The following is a 25,948-nucleotide window of genomic DNA, read 5'->3' as shown; positions in this document are numbered from 1 at the left end:
CACGGCGAATATAATATTATTATTTGAACGAACATTATTATATTCCGCGCACAAGATAGTCGACATATTTTTATACTTGTATCAATAATTCGGTAAAAATTATAAAAAGTATTACCTAAGGTATACAGGTTAGAATGACGTATTAGGTATATTATATTGTAGATAAAGATATTATATACCATTGCGATAATCTACTCGCAAACGGTAATCATTTTCTCACTCCGTATAATAATATGTGAACAATATACATACCTACCGGTTGCGGAAATAATGCCTAAGACTCTCGTGTGCCATTGTGTACTACCTATATGTTATTTATTTTTCTCAACACGTATAATGTATAGCTCGTGCACAGGATTCTGGAATAGATCCCGCACGGTGATTACTTTGTGCGCACACGGGGCGTATCGGAACCAAAATTCGAGTCATAAATATTAAGTTCTCGCGGCAGCGTAGCCTGTTTAGGAGGAGAATTACGCCTTGCACAGCGAACATTGACAATGACGGAAGCCGTATATATGTCTGTGTAACGAAACGGCGTGCGGCGGTATTTTCCGCTATTCGTTTTGAATAAATTTAACTTACTGTTTTCGCGTCCGTATAATATATGTTATAATAATATAGCGTATTTGGAAACCGTCAGACCTTTACATATATAATACATACCTACCGCGGTGGAGCTTGGGAGAAAAACGAAACGATTTGAAACGAAATCGTATAGATTCGAAAGAATCCGTAATATTCGCGTGATGCCGTACTCGCGGCTATAGTAAACCGCAAGTATAATATATTATTATACTCAAATAATATTAGAAAAGGTGGAAACGCACGCCGCAATATTGTCTAACACACGCACATTAGGTATACGAGTGGGCATATAAATCTCGGGTATTCATCCTGCGCCATTGCAGACGCCAATGCAGACGCCCTGCGTTAATAGTTGCAAGGATTAGAGTCCTAGAAAACCAAAGTTTAGAATAAGAACCCTACCCCCCCCCCCCCCAAACTTCACTACGAGAACTTCGTCAGGGATGAGTTCGTTGTAGTCGCAGGGAGTCGTGTTAGATCAAAGTATAAAATAAACCATACAGTTACTGCGTCCCCCCCACTTCGTCATTAACTATAAAATCAAGTAAACAATGAAATAAGAATAATGATGTATATCTTATAACTAATATACGCCTATATTTAGATAAAATTGTCTATAAAATACCACTCACTATCGTCTATCAACAATGTTATTGTATAGTAAAATGTTCTTTCTATATATATTTTATTAAAGCCTAAGATCACCGAATCTGTTTTGGGTATCATTGTCGACATGATGCATGTTTTGATTCACCTTATACACGAACTTGTACATGCAGCCACAACTTTAATAAATTATATGTATAAACATCTCCTCATACGACCACATCAAAAAGGCAGTCAAAACACAAATAAGGAAAAAATGGCATATACTCTGGAACGATCAAGACACAAAACTAAACCAGATAAAAAGATATACTAATTTAATAGACCAAATATAATGTAAATGTAAATGTAAATATAATTATGTAATAAAAATATCACAAAAAAAAAAACTGTAACTAATGGCCTATGATGCCGGGTTAAAATAAATAGATCAATAAAAAAAAAAACTTATATATAATATTTATACATATGACTAGGTATTTATTATTTTACACATTACATCCATGCAATAATTTGGATTTGAACCATACGAGCGGCTAAAAACTTAATCTATAGCGCCGGCCGAATCGAGAGGACCGCGATGGACTTTTGACGCGCTCAAAAATTAATTATAAACAAACGCCGTTTTGGCGGAGCGCAAATGGGGGAGGGAGTGCTTATGCGTAGTTGCTGTTCCTATTCTCTGCAGCTCGTCTTGGCCTGCATTGTCGTCGGACAATATGCGCTCGTTAAAGTCGTCGCGTGTATAATTGTATTATAATGTATTATTTGGAAACACTGTGCTATTGTCCCTATCGTCGTACCGCATAGCCATACGATATCATAGACCACTTTTCGATGACTCAGCGTTGTCAGTTTTCGCTGACGAGCATCGCGGTGCGGTCCAGAGCTCTTTACAACATTAACAATAATAATATTAACATTAACGACAGCGTCGCTAGCTATCATAGATAGGTATGTGCGGTAAACAACACGGGCCGGCATGGAAATAGTGCGTAAACCTCGCGTGTCGAGTATAATGTTACTCGTATAATATATAATTATGTTATAAGTTGTATGGTGCGTGTACGACGCATTTTTTATGGCCCGAACGGTATTATAATATTATATATTATTCTATTCTTGCTTCGCGATATTATACTGATTACTTACCGTCCGGGTATAAACGTTATAACTTATATAACTAATAAGTAGATATTTTTTATTCAGACCGAGAAAAAAAGATGAAATTTTTGAGCAAAACTTTTCGCCCGGACCGAATTAACACCACTGATCAACGACACGTGGCGGTCAATCGGACGTCGCTGGGCCGGGCAATAATAAACGACCGGACGGACGTGACGGAGCGCCGCCGCCGCCGCTGCAAGTCAAAAGTTTGTGCGATTTTTTTTTAATGAAAATATAAATAATCTACGCAGCAGGTATGCGACGTGGACAGACAGTATATTATACTGTAGATATATACTTATACTTACCTACGTATAATATGTATATACTGACAGAGACGGGTTCTGACGTTTAATGTCCGAAAACTTTTTTTTTATTTTTTTCGTTTTGTTTCGGGTTCTCCCCGACCCTCCTCCCCGGGGACTTGACGGCAAGCTCGCGCACACTATTCACTGGATGTGTGTGTGTATGTGGACGAGACCGTTGCCGTCAATGTCACGGCCGACGGCGTGCGTACAAGGCAAACCGCGGGGAAAAATTGCCTGTTTTTCACTGGAAACGGCTCTCCGGGGACGACCCTGAAACGGTATATACGTCAGCGTAATTTCCAAGAACTTTTTCTCCCCCCACCCACCCCCATCTTCTCATCATTCCGTTCACGACGCGCGCCGTCGACCGTCTCCGTCCCCGGGGTGCACTTTCCTCGCCCGCGCCAACACTTGTCCTCCTGCTGCAGGTACGTACGGCCACCGCGTGTCCGAGACCAATTCATTTCGAGGAGTCCAAGCCAGCTAGCCAGTATTTTATATATAAATCGTGTACCTCACACACCCGCCAGACCCATCCGCCGGAATAGTTCCGAGATCCGGTGATACAGCCATCAAGCGCCATGCTCACTCCCGTAGTAGCTATACTTATTTCCGTCTAAGAACATATTTTACCATTTATATATTATACAGCCGTACCCATATATATACGTATAGTATACAGCTGCAACACGATATAACAACAACAATAATAATAATAATAATATGATCCCACGAGGGTGGCTGCGGGTCGATCGCAGCTCGTTTTATTGCACGCACGTCCCAACCCGAGATGATAACTGCCGTGTACATACGTATAATATATAAGACACGACGCGTAAACACTGACGTGGACGTCCCCCGTGGAGGCTAATATAGGTCGAGAAAAACCCACGATACGAATCGCGAATTTATTTTTCTCTTAATATTATGACTTGTCTGTGAGACGCGCGCGATAGCTGATAACGCGCACAGCATCACCGGCTGACATTCTAAAACAATACCGATCAGTTTTTACTTATCACTGATTATAACAATATAGGTACTACGACTGATGACCGAACTCATACCATGCTCTATGTAAAGATAAAGTAATTTATATTATAGCTATTGTGAGATGGCTAATATATTACTTTACAGCCATAGCCATACCGCAACGGCATACTTGCACGTAACAAAGAATAATAAATATATAGTAATATAACGGGCTTTATTGTCGTCATATAGCCACAATTATTCTAAATATTTTTGTTTATAATGGAAAAACAGTCAACTCCTCTCACAAATATGAAATTGGTGTACACTTTTTCATAATATTACTGAATAAAATTGTTTACTATTTACGTATGAATAATTATAATTGTCAAAAGAATGAGTCAATAACTCAACAGTTTTTATTACCTGTACTTGAAATTCAATTTTTATGTATTGAATGACTCCGAAAAATATTTCGTTTTAGAATATAAAACTAAAAATTAATGGTGTTATTCAAAAAAATATAAAAACTTTAAAGAAATTAAAAATGTAGTTTTTTGTTGACACAAAATTATGTAAAAAAAAAAAAATGTTTATCGAAAAAATGAGTGTAGAAACTTAAATGGATAATTTTGTTTACACTATTTTACTCGTATTATTTAACAATCACACAACTTCCAATCGCCCACTCGTGTCCTTCATAAAAATATGTTTTGTATTGTTGTTACTACACAATAGTGATACAAATTTAACCTACCTATCCACAATATTATTTTCGTCCGTGCTCCTCTCATCCATTCGTAGTCGGTAAACCTTCTCTCGCCGACTTACCGTCCACACGTCCATCATTCCTCCCCCCCCCCCCCCCCCCAACACACCTGATTCGACCAAACTATCCTTAATTCATTTCCGCCATTCCTGTTGAAAATTAAAGCCGTACGCGTATTCTTTCGCTGCAGGCGAGCTCATTTTCCTCGTCCGACCTCGTTACACAACCACCACATTATTCCAAGCTCCAACAGAACTTTCCGTCCGACCACACAATTACAAGGGTATACAATCCCAACACGATACCATATAATACATCGCATCGTACCTACACCAGTTTCTAGGTACGAGCAGTTTTATTAATTATCTATTTAAAGTATAAACATTTCGTAAGTGCCTAACAACGAAGGAAGTACATAGCCACAAACTATATTATTATGAAGCACATAATATGTACACTTTTTATGAAACGTTTTCCTAATTGTTTTATTTTTATCTACATTGCAGCAGTATTTAAGTCACATGACCTTTTTTTCTAAAATACTTATATACCGAACAAGAAGTGTTTTAATTTATAATTTATTGATATGATAATATTAACATTCGAAAATTAATCAACTACGGCATGATACTAATTACTATTGTAATCATATAATATTGTTTGCCTATAATAAATTAGAGGGTATATAATATTATATTATATTTTTCATATTTTAATTGCTTCTCGTAATGTCAATTTTATGCATAATAACGAGATGCTTTAGAATAATTTTCAGAAGCAAATTTAGTAAAAATAGCCCACAATAAAAGGAACATTTTATATTTAATATAATCGTGTTTGGTACGTTGTGATGGTTCGTTCTGTAGGAGAATCTAACAAGACGAAAAATGCGTGAAAACAGAAATATAATATAATACGTAAAATATATATTATACACGTTAAGCACGCGATTTTATTTAGTCAAAAGTTGAAGATATTATAATATTATATTAAATATATTACTTTACAGTGACGTGTTATTTTCCGAAAAGCATCGCCCGGAATGTAAACCCAAGTTTTTCAAATACTGTCTAAAGTCTATCTATACACTATTTTTCCCTGTATTTTCTTGACATCAGTCCCTGGGGCTATATCGATACTTAATTAACAAAGTGGGAATTTCTTTAAGGAATATTGCATTATTAATAATAAACAGGTTATTACTGATATCCTTTGAGATGGATTGAAAATGTCGAAAATCCTCTGCCATAGTTTAATATATATAGTACAATAAATACATGTTCCTACACAAGCACTAAGAAAATGAAATGAACCTCATAGCTACTGCTTCTTAAGATTGTATATATTTTATCAACAATGAAAAAACTCGTGTATTCTTAAGTTGTTTCAAACTTAAATTAAAAAAATAAAATCTTTACTCTATAAATATAAAACTCATCGATAAATGTAATAAAACTCTTGCGTACACCATAAAAAACTTTGTATTGTATTGCTACTTTAATAATACAAAACAATGTTATTCTTTGTGTAATAGTAATTATTAAGAAACTTCAGTGTTTATTTTACTTCTACATTTATAATAACTAGGTAATCGAATAATTATTTTATCATTAAATAAATAGGTAGGTACTATTTTTCTAAATTATTTCTCGAGGAATGGAGATAAGTGTTAATTTTATTTGCATATACAACAACCCGGCAAGGTCACGCTAAGTATAAAAAGAAATGAGCGCCTTAAAATTCACACATAGGTAAAACACACGTGAAAACTGCCAGAACATAATTACATGAAGCAACACGAATCACGAAAAAATTTATTGAAAAAGTATAGTAAATTTGTAGTTAAATAATGAAGTTTGAAAATACAATCATCTAACTGGTACTTTTACTTAGAAATGCATACTGTATTTTTCAAATCAGTTTGAACAATATTAACAGAGTTATAGCCACTTTTAACTAGAAATTATTGTAGCATATTTTTATAATTTTATTTTATTATTTTTAATAATATTTACCGCGGCCCGCACTGTCTGACACTAATGGCAACCAATATACAACTTATCAAGTGTCTTAAAGTCATCAAGCTAAGTTCAATAGCAGACTATTTTAACATAAATTATATTTATAGTCCAAAGACTTAGCTATAAAATGATACCACAACTTTTAGAGCTGTATTTTTTTTACAAAGGTACTTAATATGTTGTTTACATGGAGTTTGGTGGAATGTTTTTGTTGGGATATTATAGTATGGAACCAAATGTCAAAGGTAAAGTTATTTATTTCATTAATATTTTTGTTAGATTTAACATTATGTTATTTTATTTAATTATTGATATAACGATATTTAATTTATAATATTTTTAAAACTGTAATTGTCTAACTACATTTTAACATTTACATGTTAATAGTTATCACGATTCCTTAATACATCAATTCTTTTATTCGACTGACCATATTTATATAATTCTATCTACCTATACGTTAAGAATTAAACTACTAGCTCTTAATACCTTAAATCCTCCAATATCCATCGTATGAACAAAGAATACAATTTTTGAACCATATAGACACATAATATTATCAAATACTATTAAGATATCCAACATTATACATAAAGAATATTCTCATTCTTAGGATGAGTAGGTCTGCGTATTTATACCATACCTATTATCTAAAACTTAAAACCAATTTAATGACCATTTTTGGATTAAAAAAAAAAACATTTTGAATAGGTAATAAATGACCATGACGTCATAAATCTCTTATAATATTAAACAAAATATTATTAACTTTCTTATTAAAATATTTTGGTACAACCACAACCCATGCCAAACAGAACCTTACAGAATAGAATAAACGATTTGCATAAAAATATGAAGTTCAACGCGAATCGTCGAAATGGTGATCACGTTTTACGTTATAGCGAGAAACAGTATATAATTATAGTTCAGGGGTAAATATATTGTTGAGCTTATACATTGAAATGTTAAAATTTCACGTTGAAATACCATGAGCAAGCCCCACAGAAATATATTATAAATAATAGCTTTCAAGTTGGTACTGAAAAAAAACATTCACATCCGGAATTTTCGCTTCTAAAACTATAGGCACATACGATTTATACTTCTGAAAGGATGCGATTCACATTCACATTTATTTTCATTAAATAAACAATGTTTTAACCGGCGACTTACATAAATGTTACATTGTAATAAAATAAAATGTAATATTTGAAGACGATATAAAAATGAATTATTCAATTTATTTTATAGTCTTCGACTTTTAAATCAATTTTAAAAGGGACAAATTAAACTTTTAAAGACTAAAGAAACATTGCTGATCGTTTTCCTAAGGATAATAAATTGATGATTTGTGTTCTGAAGTGTGTAAAAAAACAAATTATAAAATGTATTTTAAAATACTTGAAAAACCGATCAACGTTATATTCATTTTAATTGAAATTATCATATAACAGTGACTCTCAAATTATCATCGTATTATCAAAATATTAATTAATTACTAACAGTTAAAAATTAACGATACAATTGAATTATATTTCTTTTATTTTGAGTTCAACATACCAATTTTTAATTCACTGCATAGTATATTACAAAATGTATGTCAACAACAAATTTTAATTTTAATTTTGTGTTAAATTGTTGAGCTCTTTATTTACAACAAGACCTACGCTATATATTTCTAATTAATAAATTCCGAAACAGAATATTCTTTATTCTCTAACAATTATTGACAATAAACAAAAATCGAACGCCAAACCAACAGTATAATATTAATTTATGTCGATAAACAAAAATGCCTCTCCGATATTGACATTCGGCATATTCAGAAAAATATTTGGTTCACCGTGTACAATTAAAAGTATGGGTGGTCATTGCTTTTTGTTTTTATGTACTTCAATATGTTCAACTAAACTGTGGATAGATTCACAGAATAGCCCATTCTATATTCATTATACTTAATGCCGATATAATTACACTAACTACACTCTGGTTGTCTCGCGTTGGGTTTTTGTCGCACTGCGGACACTATCTGTAGTCGTATGCTTCCGAATACCTATTTTCGTATTTGCGTATTTTTTATTTTAAACTTCTGTTGCACACCATTTATTTAATTTCATAAATTTAAGTATATTTTTTAAATCGTTAATAACTACAAATGACGGCCGTTGTTATGATTTGTATAGATTTCCATTAAAGTTGTATTTCATTATAAACGACATTAATTTTGCTGTATCCACTTACATACCATGGATCGCTCTTCTACGTGATGACTGTAAAGAAATGTCATAGGAAATTGTCCTCGTTTTCATACACGAGCACATTGCAGCTTACAATGGGACGACCCTCCCTCGGGATATATTTGGAGTATTTTGGACACGTCATAATATCCAATATGACAGTGCTCACGATAAAACTGCAGTAATTGATTTTAATACCTACTGAAAAATGATTCATCATTATGTTCTGAGAAAGTTTTTACTTATTCTTGACCATTTTGGATTAATAACAACAGCCATGTTTGTCATATGTAGGTACTCATCGCACGTCTAGTGTTTTTTAGCACTTCCAGAAGTGCATCCAATTCAACACGCTCTAATTTGTATGACATGTTTTTTTTACACATCAGGGTCATCACAATATAGTAATTTGTCGGCCATTGTTGTTTTAATTATTGTTGTATGTACACTCATTTGTACTATAACGCAGGGTGGTTCTTTTGACTTTTCTTTTGTTTAACGAAGACATTTTTTTCACAACCAATTTTTATGTTTTATAATTTAAAATATTACACCACATCATATCATTAGAAAAGATCAATAAAGTGTATATAATGAATAAAGCAATGGTTTGTTTTAGTTTTTTTAATTTTCTTAAGTGACAGCCCATATTTTTCAATTTTACATTATGTACCAAATATTTTCTGGAACAAAAGTGAATGTATAAAAAAAAATTTAATATTATCAATACTTAAAAAATTAAATATTATACGCTAAATTATATTAGTTTCCATATTTTTTTTTTTCGGAATATTTAATTGAAAAAATAGGTTGTTATACGTTTTTAGCAATCAGCAACACATAAAAACTTAGCACAAAGTTAGATTTTTGCAAACAAAAAATGTATTTACCTACAGTATTTTATACACAAACTCTTACAATTATACCCAGTATAACCTTCAGATATTATTAAGTTTTTATTTATCTACATAGGTACAATAATTTCAAATTGTTCAATTTTTCTTTTGAATCTTTTGAAAATCTTTGGAATTGAACTTTTGTAAATATATTATATCTTTGAAACAAAATACTATGGTTCGCAATATAACTATTTTATGATGATAAAATATCAAAGAAGAATAAGTACAACAATATAGTATAATAATGATAATTGCTGCCTTTCGAGTGATTTGCTTGTGTAAGCTACGCCATGTGTGGTTAATAAAGTGTGTACTTATAGTGTGTACACGTATTCTAACGTTAAACGATGGACGATATTTATTATTGTTTCTATCAGAACATACCTATTGTATTTTAATTGAAATAGTTGGAAAACAATAATTTAAAGGCTATAATGATATCGACATATTATAATGGATAAACCGTTCGGTCGTAAAATTAAGTCCAATTACTAAATTCCATACATATTATTATTCTCGTCAATGTTCACAATGCTTCGATGGTCTAAGTTGCATAATTTATTTGAAAATAAATATATTATAGGTATATTATTAATATTATCATACTATAACAATATTATGTTATGTACCTATTAATGTTTTTATAGTAAAAAAATATATGGTTTTTTTTCAAATAACCTCTGGCAGAAGGGACTATTGGAAGAAATATATATTCATATGGATAATATAATCAATTACCTTTATTTTATCGTATTAATTTGTTTTATTTATTCGTATGATATCGTATTAATTAAAATGTGTTAATAAAAATTTATTATTTTAAGAATAAATATAATATATTTTATTTACGTAAATCATTACAACTTAGCCGTCTAATATTTATTTTTTTCATAAAGTGTACACAGGACTTGAATAAAAGTAAGAATTAAGAATATAATCTTTAAGTGTATAATATTATTTATCGGTTAAAGAGTATCTAATTGTATCTAAGTACACAGTTTCAGAGTAAAGGAAATAAATGATTTAAATTTTTAATATTTACGATTTTGTATTTATTGTCCCTACAGACTGGACTACCATTTACTATACCTACATCCAAATGTAATTCGTGTAAACTACTTTTTGTTTTACAAAAAAAAAAATACTGGAAAATCTCTAGAGAGACTCAAATCTAATGTTTTTCTTCTTACCCCAGGTTAAATGTAGGTATACAATACCCAGACACAATTTAACTGGCAATAAATCAAATTGGACGCTTACAGTTTTCCACTGAGTTTACCTACTATGAATTATATATGGTACGTGCGCTGTATACCTATCCCTAGATAAAAATATTATTATATGTGTAATATAGTAATTTTTTTTTTTGTTAACATAACTTAATAAGTCTTGTTATATTATATTCTGCAGTATTATAGTAATAAAACAAAATATATACATATAAAAAACCACGAGGACCGTATTACCTAAATTATTACGAAAAAAAACTATTGGATCGATATTCAGAACGAACAAAAATTTTATCGCCATCGATGGCGTATAGTATGATAATAATACCTACCATAGTAATAATATTATAATACTTGATTGTAATTTCATATTTCCACTTAACATCTAACCGACAGAAAATAATTTGGCTCCGACGGTACAGCTCGGGTGTGTATTATACAGTGTTATTATTGTATAATGTGTATAGACATTATCGATTGAAACCGAAGAAAATAATACATTTTATTTGCCGTTCATAACGGTTATTTACCACTAAATAAACTCTTTGAAATTTAATTGGATCATATGGATTACGTGCAAACCATAATATTCAACGTATTTCTATGTACTATTATTAAGTGTCAGTAATGTCACGCGAATATAACTGGAACGCATTTCGCCTCTATAATATAATATTATTTTTTTTTTTGTCACGATTTGTTTTTTTTACGTGGTCATTACTTCGCACCCGCCCTTGGGGATACTGCAAAACTGACGTTTTGTATCTCCGCAGTATCCGCACTCAGACAGTATATAATAATATCACAAACGCGCCTTTTTTTTTTTTATTCGGACGCGGATGCGACGATAATTAAAATTGGCTTTGCGCAATTTTCCGCCGCTTTTCCGTGAAAGCTACACTGGACGTGATTCACCAATCACGCTCAATCCCTTTACCCCATATCCTTTGATTGTGTATTTTTTCAAATTCTCATTTTTGGAATATTTAAGTTTATTCCTTGAATACCATAATATTGTCAATTGCTTATAATAAATTTAAAACCATTAAATCAAAAAATATCCTGTGGTGATATAAAGTATTTTTCAACTTAGGACCACCCTTACTTACAGTAACTTAGTAATCTGATAGTTTTTTTTGAAAATGTTGACTCATTCAAATCGAAATTTGAACGGGTATAGATTCTGAGTTATTCAGTTTTATATACTAAAGATAAAATAGGCCTTATTATAGTATTGGTTTAATGCATAAAATATTATTCTAGACCTATGTCCTACATAGTATACTTCGATTTATTTTAAATTATGAAATTATAATATTAATTACTATTTTACTATTAATAATATACTATTTACTATTAGGTATCTACCATTTATAAATAAACGTTGCTCTCATATTAATTTATTATAATCTTCTTATATATTATCATGAACTATAGCTACATCAGAACTAAAATTTAGTCTAATTATTCGGAAATTACTCATCACAGTACAATCGAAGTACCTAAAATAAAATATATTTTATATTGTACGTTAAAATGTTCGAAATAATCATATCCTTAATAATTTACATTAAAAATGGGTGATTTTAATTTGAAAAATAGTATTGTGTATACAAATCAAAGTATTATTCAAAATGTGGTCATTAAAAAGGTAGGTGTAATTACTTAACAAATCTACAGATCACAATGTGAGCATTTTCATTGCTAATGGAAAAAACAGAGATGAGCATGATTGGTGAACCATCCCACACATACATAAACGCATAATATACCGTCTCTCCATAATTTCGATTTTCATTTGCTTTACCGCTGGAATCTATACGAAATCTGCACGCTCCGGTATTTTATAATGGACTTTTTCGAAATTGCAGTTTACTTATTCCATTATCTGGTATAGCACCCCTCGTTTATATTATATTTATATTGTTTTGCTATATATTTAATATATATAGTGTACACATTTTTCCGTTTTCCCCGCCACCATCGTTATTCCTCGTCGAAACGGCTTCTACTTGAACAACGCATATACGAATGATAAATGACAGAGCTGGTAATATCGAACAAGACTTCATTTCACGGTCCATGGCATTTTCCTTTGGGGAGAAAAGCGGTGGTTGGTGGTTGCGGTGGTGCAGGCGGCTGTGATGGCGGCAAATTTGTCACAAAACGATTAGAAAACAGCTTGTGCGAGCATTGTTTGACCTCCCCCTCCTCCTACGAAGGTCGCGCGAGGTAATATATCATATATAGGTAGGTGTACTATACACACATATATATATTCCTCCGAAGCAACTCGGCTGCCTCCATAGTCGGTGGCGGGAAATTATGATTAATTTCTTCGTCCTCCCGCCATGGCCGCACCGCCGTCGCTGTCGTCGCGGTATTTTTGACCGTTAATATTTGTCTTCGCATTGTATTCGCTGCTTAATGGGTGCACGGGCCCTGCTCCGGCAGCGCTTAATGGACACCACCAATAGTGCTCTATGGTAATAATAATAGTAATTTGAGGCCGCCCGCATTGTCCTCGTCATTATACCTGTACCCACCCACACCTCCACACAATATTATTATTATTATTTCACGGGTCGTCCGTGGGGTGGAAGAAAAAAAGGATGGGAAAAAAACACAAAACAAAAAAGAAACTATTTAATATTTTAATACACAAATTGTTGCGGCCATTTTTCCGCAAACCGAACACGCGCGGCTTCGCCACGCCATAACCCGCGCCCGGTCGTTTTTCACTTCCGCGCGGAAACCCGGAAACCCTCGCGCAACGGTCGTCCGAGTATATACACGGTACGCGCACGTTTGGCTATTCGCCACCGGAGCACAATGCAAATCCGCGCGGTATCGCTTTGAATTATTACTGCCTATCGCGTCATTCGCGCGCCGTTCCGCGAACAACGGATCTCGTCCGACTAAAACCAGGAAACTTCATTGTCAATATTATAATATAATATATTATTATTATGTGTATAGCTGTAATAGGCACCTGCGTATATTACAATATACGTCGACGGAAGTTATTATAATATATGCCATTGCCTTTGTTTTGCTGGTTTTTTTTTACATTTTGTTTCCATCGGTACATATACATATTATTTTTTATTTCACATATAATAATGACAGTAAAATACATACAACGATATATTTAACACTGGAGCTGAGCGGAATGTCATATTACTGTACTTACTTTTAATTCCAGCTGCGAAGTACGAGGAGAAATTCCCTACACAAACATTTGACTTTGACCGTTCGACCATTGCAGCTATTAATATTATAGGTACAACATTTATAGTAATAATATTATTATTATGTCGTTACGAATTTCGTCACGCCTTAAATTTGCACGTCGACTTTACCTAACTGCATGGCCGTTGCTGAGAATATTCTAAAAGGTCTTGTCGGTAATTTAACGGGCAGGCGGATAGACGACAAAATAATATTTGCGAGTATAGTTTTTGACCTAATTTTTTTTTTTTTATCGATCAATACGCTTTAGCAACACTGGCTATAATTAGCTAGGTGTATATTGTATACTATGGAAAATATACATAATATTATTTGTTTAATTAGAATAATTACTATTTCTTAAATTCTAAATTAGTCAATAATTATAGAAATCTGTCTGTAACGATTCAAAATCGGTGTACTTATTTTGTTTGTCGCTTCAATTTGTGGTACCAAAATATGTCTTATTTATGCATAATTTTGTACTTTAGATGAGATCAGTTGTGATTTTTGTTTCATCCAAATACCTATATATCAGACCATATCACAGTTTTATTATTATAACGATAAACATAAACATTATGTATCATCATTAAAGTTAATACTAATTTATTTTAATTTTAATGTCAATTGATTACAATGATATTCAATGATTGTAAATAATTTTTTATTCAAAGAAACCAACTGTCAACAACGATTATATTTTACTATAATTTGTTCAGCTCAAATAGCATAAATTATGAATCATGCATAATTATAAACTTTGTTTAGTTGGAATAAAACTAAATTTTAATCGCTTATTGCTTTAAAATATATACTGACGAGCTTTGAACAGAATATTAAATATAATATTGCGCTTGCCATTTACAGTGATTTGTTAAAATAAAATGTCGTTTTCGATATTTTGAAATGACAATGAAGCAACATCATTGGGATTACATTAGAAATTTATCGTTTAATGATTAATTAATCGGAATAATTAATTTTAAAACAAAATACACCTAAGCTATATGCAATATCCGCCTTTGTCCTCCACTAATGACAGCGACATTGTCAAACATCTGTTTTTTTTTTATTCAAATTAGGTAGAATGCAGATGATAATAATATATGATGATCTGATGTGTTTTAATAATTAATAATAGATTCTAATTCTACTCTGGCGTATATTGTATAATGTGTTTCATTCGGCATAAATTCGTTATTTTGTGTTTATTAGGTATACATGTAGGTATATATTACTGTATTTTAAATCCATCGGTTATGGCGTAACTTAATATTATTAAGTATAAAACTTCAATAAAAAAAGTTTAGTTTTTAATTTAGCAATCCACGGGGTTTATATAGTACCTACATTTTTGTCTGGTTTTTAATATTTATGTTTGTACCGACATTTTTGACAGCATAACAGCAGCAGCTGTCTAAAAACATCTTTGGTCTTATATTTTATTTTTAAGATACTATTATAGTCATATTATAGAATAAAACTTTGTCAATTTAAAAAAAAAATATTTGGTGAAAATAATATAGAAAACGGAAAAAATATGATAAATCGATATTGAGCCACAAGCTGTTTGTAATATTATCATTACAAATAAACTAGGTTCAATAACCAGATTATGAAATGTGTTTAAAAAAAGCCGACCTCAGAATAAATTATTAAAACAATAATACAAATTTGTGATTTAATGAAATTATCAATAACTGTTATATTAGGTGTTACGTAACAAATATAAAGTTGTAACCAATATATTATGAAGAAAAAAAAATTATTTATAAAATATGATTCGATGAAGGTATTTTTTTCCTTATGGTGTTCAAAAGCTATCATGTCTAAATGCTGTCACTCGGAACACATCATCAATTCACAATATTGAAAGAAAACAGAAAATTAATTTGACAATTTCATAATATTAAATTTTACAAATTATTGATCAGAAAAAGTTTAAATTAAACTCCTCGTAAATTAAATTATAATATAATACCATTGTGGAACATTATTCGACACCTGTTCTTGATTTCTTTTAAGTTTAGACAACAAGAATTTTGTCCAACACGAATAAATAATATTATGCATTATTCTATAAATACGTATAAATCAGAAATCATTATCTTGAAAAAGATTAATCAAAACTCAAGTTCTGTAGTTAATTATTAAAATTAAAATAATATTCCTCTAGAATCGATCAATACAATTTATTTAATTTACATAATTTATATAACTGTAAAATGTATATTATGTGACAAAAATAATTGCATGATAAAATCTCGATAATGATAATTAGAAGGAAGATTCAATAAAACTATTCAATCGTTTCAATTATATTAACATTTACAAGAATTATATTAGTTTTATTTATTTTACTACTCGTGTTTGTTTATTACTATTATTTTTGGTTTGAATTCAATATTTAACACTTTTCTTATACATTTTAACCAAACAGTAAAAATATAAATCCAAAGCGTCCTATAAATATGTTATGTTATATATTATGAACATTTTACATATACATGCACATTTACAACATACGTTTGAAGTTTTAACATACAAATCATGATTAAGTACTTTTTGCTTTCATAGACAGCAAAAGTGACCGGACCTTTTTGTTATCATATAGTTCCCAAAGGAGGTCAGGAGAGCTGGAGGGTCCGTATTTGGTAAATGAAATCCCTGTGGAACCTCCTCGGCCCCCAGCAATATATATATTTTATACTGTTCCTTTTATTTCTAGCTTCTTATCAAGAATTAGGATGCAAGATTAGATTTGTTTACCCTTTTCTACATTCTTCTTCGTCCGTGCTTATCTGCATGCAGTTTCCTTTACAAAACTACAACATATTATAGATTAATCTGTATGAGTATAAAGTAACTTAAAGTTACACGTACAGTGTACATATGTATATTATACTGTATGATTCCAAAAATGCGTATACGTTTTTACAATCTAATTTGATTTATTTTTTAAACTTTTATCAATGTTCTCAAAATCAGTTTTAAAAACTACACATACAACATGATACACAGAGTCGTCAAATCAATGTATTATATTTTAAAACGCAATATATATCCATCTTATGTCTGCTCAGGATAGTAATGAATTATATTATATTATACATTTGAAGCTATAGTCGGAATAAAATAGAGCGAATATTAAATACTTACATTTTTAGGTCTTAGAAATAAAATTACGAATTGTATGATAGTAAACATAAAAAAGGCAACACTTTTGAAAACGTCTACACTATATAAATAATTATTACATAAAGAAATAAGTAATATTTTTTTAAAAAATATTACGAGTTAAACCACATTCAATCAAATAATAGTCTCAAATATTATATTTTTTTCTCAACAATTTTATTCTCAATAATTTTGGTATAAACTACAGGTTGCAATACATTTTACAATAATTGTTGATATTATTTTGGTACCAAGTTATTATACTTGGGTAACTACTGATTACTGTGAGATAACTAGAAATGATGGCTTATTTAAATTACCTATATGTATTATGTATTAATAATACTATTTAATTAACACATTTTCATGCGATAGAATGTTAGGTTAGAAGAGAAAAAAATATTTAAATGAGATTGAATATAGTAGATTATAATATTATCACTGTTATTGCGATGAGTTCTAGACACTGATTTTTAATTAATGACTCAAATATTTAATACACTTAAGGAAGAATAGAGTAAAAAAAGTCATAATGTTATTTTTTTAGCAGCAACATTTTTTAAGCTAAATATCATGACAAACCCATTTCAATGACCTAAAAGTCAGTTTTTAAGTTTCAGCAATTTATAAGGATTATAGTATGTACTAATGGATTTCCAATAACGTAATGTATATGCTCTTCATTTATAAGATTAATTTGAATTTGAGGATACAATTCAATAATTTTTATTTATTATTATTATTATTTTATTTTTATTTTTGATTTAGTAATCGTAAAATCTGTAAAGCAGTATGGTTCACAATATGCTCAAGTGATGTTGTGCATTTATTAGAAAAATATTAGAAAAATAACTAAATTAAATTAAAAACATTTTGTACTTGTGTGAAGTGGCCATTTATATTGATGGAACTTCTTAGATTTCTATATGATTGGAAAAAATTTTAATTCTTTGTATCATAAGTACTATTTTATTTAAAACATTTTTTTTATTATTGATTTAATGATCTTAATCTTAAAGTGATTTTTGTATTTTAAAATTTTACTTAACTCTAAATACCTAACAATACTAAAATATTTAATTTAATAACCATTTTTTTTGTGAACCAAACCTCCATGCTCTGTCTACTGACATAAAATTTACATTCTAAAAATATTAATTATGAGCAAATAAATAATATTTTTGTTTTAGATTCTAAGCGAAGCGATGAATGTATTGATTTTACAATGATGTGTGTTTTTTTTTTTATTTTTTTTTATTTTTGTGTCTGTCATCACCTTTTAGAACAGTAAAAGTGCTTGGATTTTCTTCAATAGTAACTTTTCTGATAGGAAAGTGAATCTAGTTGGTACTTTGGGGGGTAAAAAGCGACGTGAAAAACAAAAGAAAAATTAAGGAAAAACGGGAATTTTTACGCAAAATCTGTTTTCGAGAAAATAGATTTTGGTTTTTGGTGTAACTCTAAAACAAATGACCGGACATGAAATTTTGACTGAATGTTTATATTAGCATTTTCTATACACCACAAAATATTTTGACTCTTTTTGAGCTGTTTACGGACATTGTCAGTTTTCAATTTTTTTAGTTTTTTTTTCTATAAATATCAATAAAATTTTATCGGTTGAGTAAAAAAGCTTGAAAATTTAATAGAAGGCTCCTAGGTTATTGTTTAAAAGGCAGATGAAAAAAATTAAAAATCCTTAGTCACAGTTTTTATTTATAAGCATTTAAAGTTCAAATTTTGACATAATACAGAAAAATCACGAAAATTAGCAAACTATTTTGAGTTGAGAATTCATAAAAATTTTTCTTTTTAAATATAAGATTTGAAAATGTAATACAAGATTATCCATAAGTTTGTCTACCTTTATCAAAAAAAAAAATGTCAACAAGAAACTTAAATTTAATTTTTATGAGCGTCTGAAATTTATATTTTTATAACATTTGATATTCACTCGATTTCTCATGTAACAATTTTCTTATTTTATTGTAATTAAAAAACGAATGACTGTAGATACTTAAAAGTTTCACTGAATGTTTATATTAGCATTTTCTATACACCATAAAATTTTGAAAATATTTTGACTCTTTTTGAGCTGTTTACGGACGTTGTCAGTTTTCAATTTTTATAGTTTTTTTTTCTATAAATATCAATAAAATTTTATTTGCTGGGTCAAAAAGCGTGAAAATTTAATATAAGGCTCCTCCTGATATATCATTCTAATAGTAGTTAAAAAATATTAAAAATACATAGGCACAATTTTTTTTTATAAGCATTTAAAGTTCAAATTTTGACAACATTTATCAAATTATTAATATTAATTATTTATCAATTTATTAATTATTTTGTGGTTAAAAATGTATAAAATGTTTAACTTTTATGGCTAAGGATTGAAAATTTAATATAAGGCTCCACGTAAATAGGTTATAGGTATATAAATTACTTTATTCACAATAATATCATCAAATATACTTGGTAATATCATAGGCTGACTGACCGTTTTCGCTCAAAATCGTTTTTCTTATACAATGATATTATATCATTGAATTCAAATTTAACACCATCCATTACAGTGACCCACTTGTAACCTACTGTACAGCAGAGCAACATCCACTTATCCACATTTTTTAAATTAATATTAAATATTTATCATACTCTTTAAATGTTTTTGATTTTTAAATGCTCCATTACACATTTTTTAAATTTAATTGGTTTTAAAACAATGCTCTAACATTATCTATTCATTTTGATGAACTTATTCCTAGCAAAAACAATTTAGTGCGCATAAGTATATAATACATCTCACTAATAAAATAAACTAACCTAACATTTTAGCTATGATTTAAACATAGACGCAATATTATGTTCAAGATAATCGTTTAAAACTATTTGTAGACTTTTTATCCTCTGTCATTCATCTTGCTTCTTCTCTACCGAATCGTGAAATGTGTTTATATGTATGTATATATTTATGCAATATACATAGAAAACATAATTTATATCTTTTGTTCGTGATCTCAACCATAATGCAGCCCCCGCCGCCGCTCTCGTTCTCTCAAAACGAAACCCAAACAACACGTTTTTTGGACAGAACACCAACCATGCAGTACATATACTAGAATACAAGACCATAATGTATGATGGAGTTTTAGAGACTGTGACCAGTTTAAGGGAACGGCCGTGAACCTTTAGGGTGATATGTATAATAATAAATTCCGAATTACCGTCTTCCTAGTCATTGGATAGTAGGTAGGGTGAACAATCATGGGCTAGTACGATGGGTGGGAGGCCGGATACGTTTCTCGCCGGACCCGCCACTACTACTATACCGCGATCGTCCGAGTACATAAAAGGTCAAACAGGCGCAAAAAGTAAAGGATATAGGGTGGGAAAAGTGAACAGGAACTACGGCACTTTAAATCCCAACAAATAAGAGGCGGAGAGGGAGACACATACCGATTTATATTGCCTAGAGGCCTTTTTCTTCATCACCACCGACTCTGTTGTACTTATCATAAAGGCGCGCGCGGATATCCGACACGACGGCTAATGTATTCAACTGAAAGAAAAAAGAAATTTGGAGATTTTTTCTTTTTATTTCCCTTCGTCAAAGCACCTACCTCGACAAAAAGGATATATTTATGTATTAAGTGACTTTAAAGGTGATTTTTTTCTCGTACCTAAAGATATATATATTCCCTTCCTTCTCCAATCCAACTTTTTAAACCCATTGTTTCCATCATTAATGATTTTGGTGAGCATTGTTCGTGGAAAAATAGTATTTCTTAAAAGCTAATAGAATAAATTATTTTACGATTTATCGCTTATTACAATATACTATATAGGTATAGCTAAATTTTTTTTTAAATATAATTAATTTTTAACAAAATATTTCTTAAGAGAACTTTTGTAAGAAATCGATTTAGACTCACAAAATACTATAATTGGCCATACCAAAATATAATTTAAATTTACATTTATACATCTTACAATAAAGACATTTTTATTCATGGATTTATATGTGAAATATGGTTCGAACAAATGAAAGACAAAAACCTATAGGTAACTGTGAATACTAAAAAAAAACATATTTGATAAAGAATTTTTTTATGAACATTAGAACAAATAGCGATACTCAAAAGTCAAATTAATAATAGTTCTGGAAATATTACTTGAAAAATATAGTAAATAAACTAAAATGAAATCGATACGTTCATCATTAGACATTCACAATAAATAATTAATGACGAGTGGGGTGGAGTGGCCGAGCAGACTAAGGCGTCGGTTGTGATGCACACACACACAACTACACACAAGTGTTTACACCTACTGTTCCCTACCCACAGTTTAAAAACCACCCAATGTCCTAGATTGCCGCGGGTTAACCAATAAAAAAAAAAAAAAAATAAAAATAATGACGATGTCATTTCAATAATAGAGCTTATATTAGACAAATATATTTAGATTTTTCCATTTCCACTCACATTTGTTGATCTTATAAGTTATAATAAAAATAAATCAATTAAATTATTTGTCAATTACATAAATAATTTGTGACAATTTATAATATAATCACTGCAGATTTAATTTCAATTTTAAATTATGTATATTATTCTCTAATTTATTTAATTATAATACAATTATTACAATTGCAAATGGAAACTTGATACCTGGTAATAGCTGTTTAAAATAACGATGGTGACGAATTGGAAATATTATCGTACCTATCCCTTTGCAATCTACATAATGAGAGCATCCGATCGTATGAGTTTGTGCGGTAATTTTTTGATAACGCAATTTTCCTCAATACGTACAAAATGAGTTATAATACATCGGAAACAGCTAAAAGCCAATGATGACGTGGTGAGTAGCAGTCGCGGGGAGAAACCAATATGGTTTTGATGTGGTAGTTTGGCTCGGGACAGCGGGGTATCATCTACCCTTTGGAAGAGCAGCCGGGTCTAAAAAGCGAACGTCATGACATTCGAACCCACACAGCCCCTCTGGGTTTTACCGGAGGATAAAAATTGCAAAGGAGTTTTGAGGAGAAATATTCGATATAAAAGTTCAGCGGCGGTGTCGTAAATCATGAAGTATCGTGACTAAATAGACGTTTGCGCCTTGTGAAGCCCGAAAACGGCACTACACAAGCCGCTGTGGTGTGTACGGCGTGGCGGTAAAATATTGCTGGCGAGATAATGGGAAATGTTTTGACACACGAGTTCTGCGGGGATGATAAATCTGAGTTAAAGTTAAAATTTGTGTCAGGTAAAATTTGTTCTCCCTATGTTCTCTCTATGCACAACGCGCGCTGCTGCAGCAGTCAATCTAATAATTGATACGAAGATTATCCGCGGTCGGTTCGATATAATATTATACAAACAATGTACCTACCTACCTACGCATTCTTTGTGGAAAAATATTTATTCATGAGATAAAGTTTTGCGCACGGATATCGGCGGACGCAATCTCTCGAACCCCAACAGAATAATATAAATAATACAATCCGTTCAATAAAATAATATAGTATTATTGTCTTTAATTCAAAAGATTAAACGAACAGCGAGCATAAGATCTGTATCAATGTGTTCCGAGTACTCGGGTAACATATTATTATTATTATACGAAGATAGTTACCCGAATACTCTACTACCTACTTGAATATAATATTATAATAGGTATGTAGAGTAAAAATAGATAGCTACCAGTTTTACACGATAATGCTGTGATTTTATACTATACTACATATATGATACGAATATCGATTTTTGCTATGTATGGTGAAGTTTAACGATGCAGTGACAATAGTGACATTGGCGGTGGTGTGATAAATGCACGTATAATGACTAATGAGCAATTATTTACACTAAGCATATTATTATCAGTAATCCTCATAATATAATAATACATTATGAATAAACATTTCATAATAATATATTATTATAAACATTACAAAGTAATCGTGTGTAATAATATAATTATTGTTGATTCGAATTCGAAATTATTGTAAGTATAATACTAGCTGAAAATAATTACAGTGTGGTCTTTAAAATAATGTTGTCATAGTTATTGAAACACACCGAATTGATTAAATATCGATCGTACAAATTATATACGTTTTTATGCTTTTAGAAAATCGAGTATAACAATAACGTTAAGTATAAGGGTTAAACCGATTATGATAACATTCGTAAGAACGACTATCACGACGAGACGTAAATGCAATGTCCATTGTTTGACCTTGAAATGAAATTATTTTAACAATTGTTGAGAACAAATGAACAATATGCGATACGGAACTAAAAAAGGAAAATATTTATTTGAGTATATTTTTGTCACTCTGCAGTGGTGTGCCATGTGTGTGTGTGGTTTGGTAAGGATGACATATTTTGATGGATTTTATGAGATTTACGTCGTCGTATTCTCGAAGAATAAATGTTATTTTTTTTTTGACAAAAACCATTGTCATACCATGCAATAATAATAGAACTCGTCTTATCTGTGCGATTCAGGCGGCGCCTCCGAAATCCGACGAGTCCAGTTGTCGTTTCCTGCGAAATAACCAATTGCAGTCGAAACCATAAGACGCGTGTGTTTGCACACTTTTCGATAAATGTCCGACATAACGATATATCAACTCATCAAACTTATTATTATTATTTACTATAATACCGTGAAGTATATTATATAGGTATCTGATTTTTTTCGCGAAAATCCCATCGGCACTGCTTTTGTATTAATGCCGGGATTATTTTTGCATAAAAACTAAAGCGACCATGATAATTATTGCTATACTCCCTGGTAAAGCTACGCTCCGTTGTAATGTTAGTTATTATATATTTTTATATTTATATAGGTTTTTGTCTTTTTTTTTTTAGTTAAATGTGTACATTTTTATATTGCTGTTTTTCCATGCATGTAGAACAGGGCCATTTCGGCCCCACAGGAGGGATGACTATAAATTAACGAGGATTTCGCTGGGCTCATTCCCATTCAATTTTCTAAAACACAACGCCCCCCCGTTAGTGTCAGGTCTCTTTGTTTTATTATTATTTTAGCTTCATATATTTATATATATATATTATATTCTCGTTATTTTACATCCATAGTGACCTTTTTATGCGTAATATATTAACACTGTATTCGAAAACGCTTGATAATAATATGAAGTCTATAAATATATTATAATCGATCTTTACTATCATTACCGGAGAGCATACGGATTATTTTATAATCCTTCTGAATATGATAATAAAATATAATATCAAAGGTTTGTGGAAAAATAATTTAAACAAATGGGTATTGAAAGTCTAATGCAATTGAATAGCACTTGCCTCTTTTAAAAATCATCGACTATGATTGAAAACTAAACACTCGAAACCATCTCAAAAATTTAACTTTTTTTTACATATCTATCGGACTAGACATACGAGTAGTCTAACCGCCTCTACCCTGGTTATGACTAAATACCATACTATATAAACCGGATATGACTGATAACTCGTCACTCGCAATTTATTAGCTTTCATTATTCCACTTCATAGGAGGAAATCTATTAAAATTTCAGGGGGCAACATTATTAACATCAATGTGAATGGGGGGCTACGATCCTACAAAACTAAAAAGGAGGGAGCTTGACGGACTTTTGGGGGGGACTAAGCCCCCTGAAGCCCCCTCCAATTTCCGCCAATATTCCACTTACTAAAAGCACCAAACATTCACTGGGTCACTATATCCAACTTGATCATTGTTTCCCACAAACCGATATTCTCTTTTGGGCTCGGGGGTTTGGGCCTTTAGATCCTCTGGCCATCTGAAAGCTGGAATTATAGAATTATAACATGAAATGGTATAATTTTTTTTTGTAAAAATAAAACTCAAAATAATGAAATATTATAGAGATAATATTATACTCAGATGTTTAACTGTCGGATAAATAACAAGTTTCAAAATTAACATGAAAAGAACCAACGAGTTAAAAAAAAATTGAAAATTTCTATTTAAATAATTATTGATTGATAGTATAATTAAAAGGGGGTAAAGTTTAATACAAGCAAAAGTCGTAGGTACTATGAATTTTAAAGTGTTTATAATTAGCAGCTTAAACTTGTAATGGCCTTAACCCTTTAAAGTATTTATTACCCAATGGTTAACATAACGATTTAAACTTTAAAACCAATATATTGTGAAGGTAAAATTTTGAAACATTATTTTTTAATATTTTAAGTGGCTGTCGTGTAAAACTAAACATTAAAAATGAACCAACTGCTTTATTATACCTTAACTATATTGAACGGTACTATTTGATATATTATATTTAAGTTTTAAATATATACAATAACCATAAAAACCTGTATATTTATAGTGTTTTTGATAACTTATGCAATGTATCATAGTTAATCAACAATTATGCATATTGTATCCAGCTTGCAGTATAAAGCGTTCCACAGTTATGAAAATCTTTGAAAATTCAAAAAATATAAGATGATAATATGCGATTACCTACTTACTATTTTAGGATTTGTTATTATGATTATACATGGTATATTATGGTGATATAAGTTTCATAATTTTGGTATAACCTAAGTTTGTAAAGTATTGGAAAACAGTAGGTAGTTTTGATTTTATAATCCGTTACTTAACTGTATTTCGTATGAATTAATTTCAGTGATTTAGATAGGTACCAATTCAAACAATAACAAATATAATATAAACTAATATGTTAGAGATATATAATACCA

The 25,948-nt window shown here is 30.6% G+C and overlaps 2 protein-coding genes across 3 annotated transcripts in view; one reads left to right on the top strand and one right to left on the bottom strand.

The window, feature by feature from the left end:
• LOC132941481 (semaphorin-2A-like) overlaps positions 1 to 25,948 on the bottom strand; it is a 383,061-nt gene that overhangs the window by 320,777 nt on the left and 36,336 nt on the right. The gene's annotated exons all lie outside the window — the stretch shown is intronic.
• LOC132941480 (myogenesis-regulating glycosidase) overlaps positions 1,854 to 25,948 on the top strand; it is a 93,497-nt gene continuing 69,402 nt past the window's right edge. Inside the window, exons 1-2 of the mRNA XM_061009560.1 lie at positions 1,854 to 2,287; positions 2,404 to 2,567. Of these exons, the coding sequence (XP_060865543.1) occupies positions 2,251 to 2,287; positions 2,404 to 2,567 (201 nt within the window). The 5' untranslated portion in view covers positions 1,854 to 2,250. The remainder of the gene's footprint in view (positions 2,288 to 2,403; positions 2,568 to 25,948) is intronic.

This window comes from Metopolophium dirhodum, chromosome 3 (assembly GCF_019925205.1).
Source record: "Metopolophium dirhodum isolate CAU chromosome 3, ASM1992520v1, whole genome shotgun sequence".
In the NCBI taxonomy this organism is placed as follows: Eukaryota; Metazoa; Arthropoda; class Insecta; order Hemiptera; family Aphididae; genus Metopolophium; species Metopolophium dirhodum.
The sequence above is the reverse complement of the archived record's forward strand: the minus strand, read 5'-3'. Positions and strand labels throughout refer to the sequence as shown.